This window comes from Oryx dammah, unplaced genomic scaffold, assembly GCF_014754425.2.
Source record: "Oryx dammah isolate SB20612 unplaced genomic scaffold, SCBI_Odam_1.1 HiC_scaffold_26, whole genome shotgun sequence".
In the NCBI taxonomy this organism is placed as follows: domain Eukaryota; kingdom Metazoa; phylum Chordata; class Mammalia; order Artiodactyla; family Bovidae; genus Oryx; species Oryx dammah.
In genome coordinates, this window is record NW_024070210.1 from 65,347,233 (window position 1) to 65,359,715 (window position 12,483).

Here is a 12,483-nt window from a genome sequence, read left to right on the forward strand (position 1 = left end):
AATAAAAAAAGAATTATAATAATTCTGCACAGGTCCAAGTACAGCTTTTCTTCAATAGTAAATACTACAGGATACTATATGATCCTCAGTTGGTTGAGTCCACACATGCAGAACCACAGGCACAAAAAGCTAACTGTAACATTACACGTGGACTTTTGACTGCACAAAGGGTCTACACTCCAAACCCTCCCTGTTGCTCAAGGGTCAATCATACTACTATTCACTCTACTTTTATGACATTTTTTAAATTAATTTATTTTTAGTTGAAGGATATTGCTTTACAGAATTTTGCTGTTTTCTGTCAACTTTTATGACACTTTTTAAATGCCATCAATTAAACTGACTAAATCAGAAAGGGAGATGGCTTGCAGACATACTACCTGAAAGCACCATGATTCACAAAATACAAACCAAAAATCTGGCTGAAACCCATTACCTTTACAAATGATTTTTATAACTTTCAATAAAAGATGTGTAACTCTAAGCTTACCACAGGATTGGGTTTGGGAGTATATGCCCTCGCAGGTTTAATTCCTGTGAGTAGTTTGCCCTTCACAGTAGTAGATAAAACTTCTGGCTGAGGCAACAACAATGGTTTCATAGGCTCAATGACAGAAGGCGTTGGGATATACACTGGTTCTGGATCTACTTCGCCTTCTACTTTCACCCACAGTGGGTAATGTCGAACAGGCTGTTCAGGTTCTGTTTCACAGATAGCTTAACAAAAGGAAGGGTAAGACAAAAGTTAACTGAGGCACTGTCAAAATATTCTCCCTCATAAAAAGTATTAAATCATTAAAATAATCAAACAGATAGATATCCCCTAAGAAACCTTTAGTTGGCCCTCATGAACCTTAATTAATTTATTAACCAAATATTTGTTGAATACCTATTATAAATCAGACACTGCTTTAGATCCTAGAGTGAAAACAGCTATGACTAAAACAAAGTTCTTGCCTTCACAGAGTTTATAATCCACAGGAGAAAACAATCTAATAAACATATAGTATCAAGTAATAAGAACAACATAGCAAAATACAGATGGATAAATAAAAGATAAAGAGTTAACAGGAGATGCTATTATAATTAACATGATCAGAAGAGGCTTTCTCTATTATCCTGGAAAGATAATCATTCTATATTACACTTTTTAATTTTACAAATAACAACAAGTACTTTTTGAACCTATCTACATATTCTAAGCACTTACTATGTTTTAATTCATATAACTGTAACAATGGTCCTTTAGATATTATTATTTCCACTTGGTTCCAAACAGGGAAAGGAGTATGTCACAGCTGTATATTGTCACCCTGCTTATTTAACTTATATGCAGAGTACATCTTGAGAAATGCTGGGCTGGATGAAGCACAAACTGGAGTCAAGATTGCCTGGAGAAATATCAGTACCTCAGATATGCAGATGACACCACCCTTATGGGAGAAAGTGAAGAAGAACTAAAGAGCCTCTTGATGAAAGTGAAAGAAGAGAGTGAAAAAGCTGGCTTAAAACTCAACATTTAGAAAACTAAGATCATGGCATCTGGTCCCATCACTTCATGGCAAATAGATGGGCAAACAGTGGAAACAGTGATGGACTTTATTTTCTTAAGCTCCAAAACCACTGCAGGTGGTGACTGCAGCCATGAAATTAAAAGACTCTTGCTCCTTGGTAGAAAAGCTGTGACAAACCTAGACAGAATATCAAAAAGCGGAGACATTACTTTGCCAACAAAGGTCCATCTAGTCAAAGCTATGGTTTTTCCAGTAGTCATGTATGTGAGAGTTGGACTATAAAGAAAGCTAAGCGCTGAAGAACTGAAGCTTTTGAACTGTGGCGTTGGAGAAGACTCTTGGGAGTCTCTTGGACTGCAAGGAGATCCAACCAGTCCATCCTAAAGGAAATCAGTCCTGCATATTCATTGGAAGGACTGATGTTGAAGCTGAAACTCCAATCCTTTGGCCACCTGATGGGAAGAACTGACTCATTTGTAAAGACCCTGATGCCGGGAAAGATTGAAGGCAGGAGAAGGGGACAACAGAGGATGAGATGGTTGGATGGCATCACCAACTCAATGGATCTGAGTTTGAGTAAACTCTGGGAGTTGGTGATGGACAGGGAGGCCTGGCGTGCTGCAGTCCATGGGGTTGCAAAGAGTCTGACATGACTAAACAATTGAACTGATACTTTGCAAAAGCTGAGGTTCAGGGAAGTCCAATAATAAGAGGCAGAACCTGGATCAAACCCAGTCAATCTGGTTCCAGAGCAGTTACTGTTGCCTTCTGATGACAACTTTTATTCAGAAGTCAGCCTGAACTCAGCATAGAAGCAAAAATACACAAACAGGAAAGCAAAGAAACCTGACTAAGACGAAAACATACCATCAACAAGTTCTACACAAAGGAAAACATGCACCGATTCTTAACCAAATTAAATAGAGGATTTGGTTAACAGGCTGCTGGCTTCTTTTTCAAAAGCAAATTGCCCATTCCCATCAGTAAGACAAGAGAAGCAAACATTGTGTTTTGCATTTCAATGATCAGTGCTCAGAGAGGATAGCTCCAAACCAAAGACCCACAATCTTTGCCTAAAATCACATAAAAGGGGCAACTGACAATCTTGCATAAGAAAGCAGTATCCAAACTGCTACCTGATCTCATAAGAAGTCCATTTGTTCTGAACAGTAAGATCCAATTACTGATGAATAATTTTGTCCAAAAGTCTCCTAAGGCTAACATCAGAGTGTAACTATAAAATACTGAATAAAGGTTTAAAGATTAAAACACCAAGGGCGAAAAAACCTGAGCTAGAATGTGATTGAGTTAATTCGTTAGTTACTTAGCAGCCTCTGTTATCCAACTTTTGTTAACTTAGCTTATTTATCACATAATTCACAAAGGCTGTTAAAACCCCAGTATTCATTCAGGTATTCAAATATTTGAACATTCATATGTATCAGACTTTGTAGACACAGTAATGAACAAAACTGATCAAAAATTCTTGCTTTCATGGAGGTTATATTTAAGTTGTAGAGGGACAAGGGAAAGACAGTCAATAAACAGGGAAAATAATGAAAATATGTAGGATTTTCAAGTGCTTATAAGGAAAAAACCAAGTACAAGAAGTACTGATAAACTGTTTAGTGAGTATGTATGAGTATATATCTTAAGGGGGATGGTTGCAATTTTTAAAAGGGTAAACCAGGGTGCCCTTACAAAGAAGATGGTACATACAGAGCCTCTATCACTCATTTGGTTAAAGCTTTGTTGTCTAGTTCTATGAATTATTTCACACATACTAATTTTACTACAAAAATAAAAGGCTTCAGGTCAAACAACACTGTCTTGCCTCTTTCAATCATCTTTCAAGGACTTTCTAAGCCTCCATAAACTAAGGATTTACTAAGAACTCTTTTCATCTCTTTTTTTTCTTTTGAAAATAACAGCTCATAACTTCATAATACTTCCAAAGAAAACCTCTTAAAATGTCTAAACATACTAATTCCTCACAGAGAATCGAAAACAACTCTAAATTTTGTGGATAAAACAGAAATTGTGGCTCCAGTAAATAGAAGAGTTCACAAAATCTATTGAATTGAGTTCTGTTGAGGACAGTGTTAAGATTGGAATGACAGCAACTAGGGTAAGCATTAAAAATTAAGACTACCATTGGCAGAGACTACACCTGAAGACATGAAAATGGACAGACTCCACATAAGACGCTGAACAACAGTCCACTTCCCCACACTTCCTTAACCCCGCTGTCCACTTGACTCCTTCACACAGTCTGGAATCCAAGACTGAACGCTTCTCTTTCCCCCTCACAATACACTTGAGATACTCCTAGCTTTCATCTGAAACCCAGATAAAGGAAGTTAGCAAAGACACAATGAGGGGAGAGCCAGAGTAGCATATATTCACAGAAGCCAAGAACAGAAACCTGTTTCAAGAATAAAGTAATATATCCCCTTGTTTCTATTCAAATGCCTTCTAATACACACCATCTTCCCAAGGTTCTGTAGTATTATCATTTTGCCTTCTCAGTTCTCAAAAAGCCTTTTCTTCATGATACTTTAAAACACAGCACTTTTGTTATTGTGGCATTTAAAATTATCATAAATATATATCTACATGTTTACCTGTTCATCAAATTGACAGTAACTTCTTACAGATGGACTTAGTTTTAACTGTCTATATCCTAACTCCTCTCACTCCTAGCAGAGCCCAGAGTACTTGCTCCATGAATGAAGTGTTGGACATCTAAGTCCCAGAAAACTGCTATGCTAACAATCAGCATACTATATTCATCTCCCTCCCATTCTGAAGGCATTTTAAACCTCTTTATTGTGAAATACCCATATGTACAGAAACAATGTATATACAACTTAATAGCAATACATATTAACAAATATACAACCATGTAAACTCTATAAAGATTAAGAAATGAAATATGGCCATAAACCCCAGAAGCCTTTGCATGTCTTTCTCATAATTCCTTCCTACAAGCAACTCACTTAAATTATTAGTCACCTCTCTGCATTCCTTTTTAACACCAAACATCACCACTAAACATCACAGATTAATTTTGTCTACTTTTGAAATTAATTAGAGATGTATTCCCTGCCTCGCTTTTTTTTCCTTCTCACTCAACAATTTTGTAAAATATATCTATATTCTACACATAAATCATTTATTTACTGTGGTGTATACTATTCCACTGGTTATTAATACTATTATTTATTCATTCTAATTTATTTACTCTAATCAGCATACTATATTCATCTCCCTCCCATTCTGAAGGAATGGACCCAAATCTGGGTTTGTTTGCAGGTTTTAGGTACTGTGAGTCACTGTGCCAAAACACTGTTGTAGAATGCAGTTCTGCTGGTTACTCTGGAGTCAAACTACTAGACTAAGGGCATGTGAGTCACCAATCCAAGCAGAAACTATCAAACTACTTTCCAAAGTGCTTATGCCAATTTCCCACTAGCAGTACATCAAAGCTCCCATTTCTTAAGAGCTGATATCATCAGAGAATTTTAATTATAACCATTTTTGCAGGCATACAGTAGAATCTTGCTGTGGATGTAGTTTGCATTTCCAATTATAAATGAGATGGTCAACATCCCTCCTGAAGTGCCTCTAAAAGACTTGGCCTTTTATTTACATTTATTTGGCCATGCTGAATCTTAGTTGTGGCATGCAGATCTTTAGTTACGGGATGATAACTCTGTAGTTGCTGCATGTGAAATCTCAGTTGTGGAATGTGGGATCTAGTTATTTGACCAGTGATCGAACCCAGGTCCCAAGCACTGGAAGCACAGTGTTAGCCTCTGGGCCACCAGAGAAGTCCCAGACTTGCCCTTTTTAAAATGGGACCACTTAGTTCTGATTAATCTGCACCAATATCTCTATATATTCTGGATACAAGTCCCTAAATATTCCAAGTATCTATTTTCTCACTGTAGCTTACATTTTCACTTGCTTAATGTCTTTAAGACCTGAGTTTCTCATTTTTAACTCATCAAATATATTGGCTTGGCCAAGAAGTTTGTGTGGATTTTTCTGTAAGATATTATGAAAAAGCCTGAATGAACATTTTGGCCAACCCAAAAAGGACTGATTATTTCTCCTGTCACGCTTAAGAACCCTTCTACTAATATGAGATCATACACACACACAAGCATTTTTTGAAACATTATCTTCCAAAAGTTGTGTGGATTAGCTTTGACAATTGGGTCTGTAATCTATGTAGAAATTATTTCTATGTATAGCGTGAGGAATAAAGTCTCATATATTCCCCATATGGATATTCAATGATTCCACCAACATTTACTGAAGAGATCATCCTTTTCCTTACTCTTCTGCCATTTTTGTCAAATCAACTGTTCATGTGTTTGAGTCTAGTGCAGCCTCTCTATTTTGTCTACTAGTCTATTCAGTTGAAACTCAAGCCAGAAGCATTGTTTTGTTGTTGTCAGCCACACCATGTGGCATGTGGGATCCTAGTTCCCTGACCAGAGATCGAACACTCGCCTCCTGTACTTGAAGCATGAAGTTTTTAACCACTGGACTGCCAAAGGAAGTCCCCATCCCATCTTAAAACGAGAGTTCTATAACTTTTGACATTTAGCAAGCAAGACCTCCCGCCTTATTCTAGACTGCCCTGGCTATTTCTAGGTGCATTTTCATATAAATTTTGGAATCAGCTTTTCAAGTTTCATATAAAAAGTTGTCACAATTTTGATTAGGATTGCAGTGATTAGAACTGCAATGAAATTACAGATAAAAAAGAGAAGAAACACCATTACAATATTCAGTTTTGCTTGCTAGGAGTTTTTTGGGTTTGGGGTTTTTGTTGTTGTTTAAGAATGGATACTGAGAGGTTTCTGGGGAGATGATGGAGTAGGCAGCACCAAGATATATGATTCTAGATGTGAAAAATAATTGTACTGGCAGAATCTGATATATTTTGAAACTCTGGAGTCTGATGAAGAATTGTACCTTTCAAGGGAAGACTGGGACAGTAAACTTTCATTAAGTTCAATTTCAGTTTTTGGCACAACACCAGCTACTCATTCCTCATCACTTGGTCACCTGGCAAGCAGCTGTGCACGTGTTCCTAGAGCAGCTTACAACACAGTGGGAGCCAGGGTGGGCAGAAAGGACCTTGTCCTCTAAATATCAGGGATCTCTGCTCTGACTGCTGCTTCTGGCCACAGAGGTGCACAGAGGCAGGAAGCCATTACTGTTGAAGCTACCCACTTGGTTGCAAGGCCTTATCCTTCTGTCTTAGGTAACTTCAAGGAGATTTAAAGGGACAGCACCCTCTCCTCTCTTTACTTTTCACTCATCCCCCTTTACAGGAGACAGACACTAAAGACTAGAACACTTGAAAAAAAAAAAAAAAAAAAAAAACCCTGCATATACAAGGAAAATTAGAAAGGGACTCTGCATGCCTAGGGCTTCCCTCATCGCTCAGCTGGTGAAGAATCTGCCTGCAATGCAGTAGACCCTGGTGTGATTCCTGTTCAGGAAGTTGCCCTAGGGAAGGAATAGGCTACCCACATCAGTATTCTTCGGCTTCCCAGGTGGCTCAGACAGTAAAGAATCTGCATGCAGTGTTCAGTCACTGGGTTGGAAAGATCCCCAAAAGGAGGGCATGGCAACCCACTCCAGTATTCTTGCCTAGAGAATACCCATGGACAGAGGAGCCTGGAGGGCTACAGTCCCTGGGGTCGCAAAGAGTCAACACAACTGAGTGACTAAGCACACACATGAATGCCTAAGGAAAGGCTTAGAATCAAAAACACAAAAACAGTAAGAACAAAAAAATCCAAAGAAGGAAAAGAATCTGATTTCCAGAGTTATCACATTATTAGATTCAAATGTCCAGTGTTTCACAAAACATCACAAAGCATACCGGAAAAAAAAAAAGTATGGCCCATTTCAAAGAAAAAAAATAAATCAACCATCCCTGAAAAAGACCAAAAGACAGATATACCAAAGACTTTAAAATAACTGCCTTGGGACTTCCCTGGTGGTCCAGTGGCTAAGACTCTGAGCTCCCAGTGCAGGGGGCCCAGGTTCAATCCCTGGTCAGGGAGCTAGATCCCACATGCTACAATTAAGACCCAGAGCAGCCAAATAAATAATAAAATTAAAATAAAATAAAATAAAATAACTGCCTTAAAGATACTCAAAAAAATCAAGGAAGATGTGGAGAAAGTCAAGAAAATAACATGTGAAAAAGATGGAAATATTGATAAACAAACACAAAACCTGAAAAGAAACCAAAAAGCAATCCTGGAGGTAAAAAAAGCACAATAACTAAAATGAAAAATTAACTACAGGGACTCAAAGGCAGATTCAAATAGGCAAAAAAAAGAATCAGTGAATTTGAAGATAGCACCATGGGAATCATGGAGTCTAAGGAACAGAAATAAGAGAGATTAAAGACAACTGAACAGAACCTAAGGACCTGGGTGATACCATCAAGTAGACGAGTATAAGCATCACAGGCATTCCAGAGGGAGAAGAGAAAAAGAAATGGGCAGAGAGAATCTCTGAAGAAATAACAACTGAAAACTTTCAAATTTCAAGGAAAGACAAGAATATAAACATCCAAAAAGCTCAACAAATTCCGAGTAAGATGAACTCAGAGACCCACAGTGAGACACATTATAATCAAACTTTCAAAAGATAAAGACAAAGAATTTTGAAAACAGAGAGAAGCAAATCATCACTTACAACAGATCCTCAATAAAATATGAGCAGATGTCTCATCAGAAACTCTGGAGGCCACCATACAGTGATCAGATCTATCCAAAGTGTTAAAAGAAAAATACTATCAACCAAGAAACCTAAATGTAGCAAAATTGTCCTTCCAGAGAGAGAGAGAACTTAGTATTATTATAACAATAGTCTATAAATGTACTCTTCATTTTCTATAGAATTTGAGACATTAATATGCATTTAAAGGGAAAAATCATTAGTATGAAAGTTAGTATTATTGTTATTTTTAGTTTATAACTCTAAATTTTGTTTTCTACAAAATTTAAGAAATTAACGCATTTTAGAAATCATTTGCTTGTGAATATACAATGTATAAATACGTAACATTGTGACATTAACAATCAAAAGGTGTGGAAGTATAGCTATAAAGGAGGAGAGTTTTTTTTAATGTCAGTCAAGTCAAGTTGATATAAATTTAGAGTGTTATAACTTCAGGATGGTAAATGTAAGCCCTGCCAACCAGTCCATTCTAAAGGAGATTGGTCCTGGGTGTTCTTTGGAAGGAATGATGCTAAAGCTGAAACTCCAGTACTTTAGCCACCTCATGCAAAGAGTGGACTCATTGGAAAAGACTGATACTGGAAGGGATTGGGGGCAGGAGGAGAAGGGGAAGACAGAGGATGAGATGGCTGGATGGCATCACCGACTTGATGGACATGAGTTTGAGTGAACTCCGGGAGTTGGTGATGGACAGGGAGGCCTGGCGTGCTGCGATTCATGGGGTCGCAAAGAGTCGGACACGACTGAGTGACTGAACTGAACTGATGGTAACAACAACAAAAAAAAACTACACAAAACACACAAAGGGAAATGAGAAAAAATTTCAAACATTTCACAACAAAATACCAACTAAAAACAGAATAATAGAATAACGCAGGATCCGAGGAACCTAAGAGTTATTAAGTATACAGAAAAACGAACAGCACAATGACAGAAGATCCTTCTTATTGATAACTATTTTAAATATAGATTAAAATCTCCGTCAAAAGACAGACTGGCAGAATTGATTAAAAAAAAAAAAAAAAAAAAAACAACACATGATCTAATTATACCCTGTCACCAAGAGACTCACTTGAGATCCAAAAGGCACAAACAGGCTGAAAGTGACAGAAAATGATAATCCATGCAAACAGTAACCAGAAAAGAATAGGGATGGGTATACTAAGATCAAAGTAGACATCAAATCAAAAAACAGACAAAGAAGGTGAAGGATGTGTGTGTGTTAGTCACTCAGTCAATGTCCAACTCTTTGCAACCCCAGATACTGTAGCCCAGTAGGTTTCTCTGTCCATGGAATTCTCTAGGCAAGCATACTGGAGTGGGTAGCCCATTCCCCTCTTCCTGACCCAAGGATCAAACTTGGGTCTCCTGCATTGCAGGCATATTCTTCACCATCTGAGCCACCAGCGAAGCCCAACAAAGAAGGATGTCATATACTAATAAAATGTTCAATACATCCAGAAGAAATAACTTTTACAAACATTCATACACCTAATGACAGATCATCAAAATACATGAAGCAAAAACTGACAAAATTGTCATAGATGGCATCTTCTTCCATCATAAGGCTGTTTTGCCTACATTGAATGCCCACAGTTTAGTGTAGCAGTCACTGTTATATGTGAGATAGCTCTTCTGGATAACTTGCTGCAGCTTCTATACCAGTACTTGCTGCTTCTCTGTGGATTTATTTGTATGTCATGGAGATAGTTTCTTTCCATAAACCTTAACAACCAAACACAGCTAGCTTTAAACTTTTCACCCTCTCTCAGAAGACTTCATAGAATTCAAGACAATTATGGGCTTTTTTACCAAGAAAATGCACTGGTCATAGCAAACACCCTCTTCCCACAACACAAGAGAAGACTCTACACATGGACATCACCAGATGGTCAACACCAAAATCAGATTGATTCTATTCTTTGCAGCCAAAGAGGGAGAAGCTCTATACAGTCAACAAAAACAAGACCAGGAGCTGACTGTGGCTCAGATCATGAACTCCTTATTACCAAATTCGACTCAAATTGAAGAAAGTAGGGAAAACCGCTAGACCATTCATTCAGGTATGACCTAAATGAAATCCCTTATGATTATACAGTGGAAGTGAGAAATAGATTTAAGGGACTAGATCTGATAGATAGAGTACCTGATGAACTATGAAATGAGGTTTGTACAGGAGACGGGGATCAAGACCATCAGACCATCCCCATAGAAAAGAAATGCAAAAAAGCAAAATGGCTGTCTGGGGAGGCCTTACAAATAGCTGTGAAAAGAAGAGAGGGGAAAAGCAAAGGAGAAAAGGAAAGACATAAGCATCTGAATGCAGAGTACCAGAGAATAGCAAGGAGAGATAAGAAAGTCTTCTTCAGCGATCAATGCAAAGAAATAGAGGACCACAGCAGAATGGGAAAGACTAGAGATCTCTTCAAGAAAATTAGAGATACCAAGGGAACATTTCATGCAAAGATGGGCTCGATAAAGGACAGAAATGGAATTCTCCAGGCCAGAATACTGGAGGGGGTAGCCTTTCTCTTTTCCAGGCGATCTTCGCAACCCAGAAACCCAGGTCTCCCGCATTGAAGGCAGATTCTTTACCAGCGGAGCTACAGGGGAAGCCCAACAATACTGGAGTGGGTAGCCTATCCCTTCTGCAGGGGATCTTCCCAACCCAGGAGTCAAACTGGGGTCTCCTGCACTGCAGGCAGATTCTTTACCAAACTATGAGGGAAGCCCTATCAATCCTTGTAGAATCAACTAATGTGACTGACCCCTAAGGAGAAGAAAATGTAATCAGTCCTATACCACTAAATCTGTTCAAATTGTCAAACAGATTCTCTTTTCTTATTAATTAATATTATTATTCATGCAACATGTGGGATCTTAGTTCCCAGATCAGGGACTGAACCAGTGTTCCCCACAATGGAAGGTGGATTCCCATCCAGTAGACTAATAGGGAAGTCCTTCTTTTCTTACTCTTCATTGCTTGAAACTTAACAAAAATTGTACCAGTTCATACAATAGTTGGACCATAATTCTCCTGTACAATTTTTTTCCTTCCTGTGTTTTCAATTCTTTTTTTAATTGATGAAGTTGGCATATACTTTCATCTAATCATGAATCATCCAGGCTCTTAACCATGTCATTTCTTAAAATAAAATAAAACTAATATACTCTTAAAGGTAGTCTTCTCAGCATCTTCTGATTTTTCTATTTTAAATTAGACTGCTTGCTTTATAGTCTTGCTCTATAGTAGTCATCCTAAGATTGTTTATCTTGGGCTGTGTTCATAACTCACTAGAAGTTATCTCATGTTTCTTGAAAAAAAAATTTTTTTTTTTTTTCATTTTCTGGAGCACAACCTCAAGAAAGTAACCAAGAATCTGTAAGAGATCAACTTCTTGCATCCTGATGTTTTAATATATCTCTATTTCATGCATAATTATAAATTATGGTTTATAATTTGGCCAAGAGTGTTAGATTAAAAATTCATCCAATCCCTATTCAACTCTGACTTTAAGAGTATTACTCAAACATCCAGTGCTATTGATGATCTCTTTGACACCAAAGTGATTCGAAATCCTTCCTAGTAGAAGTGGCTTCTTTTAAAAAGAGTTCAGGACATACTCTTCACTCTCAGTGCTCTGAAATGTCAGAAGTGTGTGTCTACATAGATTCACCTGAAAATTCTTACCTGCCTGGTATTCAGTGGCCCCTTAAATCAGAAATGTCATGTTCTTTAGCTTTGAGACATTTTCTATCACTTCTTTCTGTTCTATTCTACTCTACCCTATTACTTTTATTTATTTATTTTTGGCCACACCACACAGAATACAGGATCTTAGTTCCCTGACCAGGGATCAAACCTGTGCCCCTTGAAGCGGAAGTGTAGTTTTAACCACTGCACCACCAGGGAAGGCCCTCTACCATCATTTCTTCCAGTAATTTCTCTTTCATTTTCTCCTAACTTTCTCCAACTCCTTTTAATCATCAGCAACTTTTTTTTCTCATTTTCCACCTATCTTTTTGCAAAACACTGATAGATTTCAACTTCTTCCAGTTTCTATATTTACCTTTATTTTCAGTCTCAACAACACTCCTGCCTCCAAGAACTCTTCCCTATTTCTACTCCTTTTACAGAGCAATCATTACAAAAATATCTTCCCTCCTTTCCCCATTGCTCCTAGAACAT

The 12,483-nt window shown here is 37.7% G+C and overlaps 1 protein-coding gene across 6 annotated transcripts in view; it reads right to left on the minus strand.

Moving 5' to 3' along the window:
• Window positions 1-12,483, minus strand: part of MGA (MAX dimerization protein MGA) — a 145,991-nt gene that overhangs the window by 32,246 nt on the left and 101,262 nt on the right. For all 6 annotated transcript variants that reach the window (XM_040226855.1, XM_040226858.1, XM_040226857.1 and 3 more), the window contains exon 10: window positions 491-717. In XM_040226855.1, coding sequence (XP_040082789.1) covers window positions 491-717 — 227 coding nt within the window. The remainder of the gene's footprint in view (window positions 1-490; window positions 718-12,483) is intronic.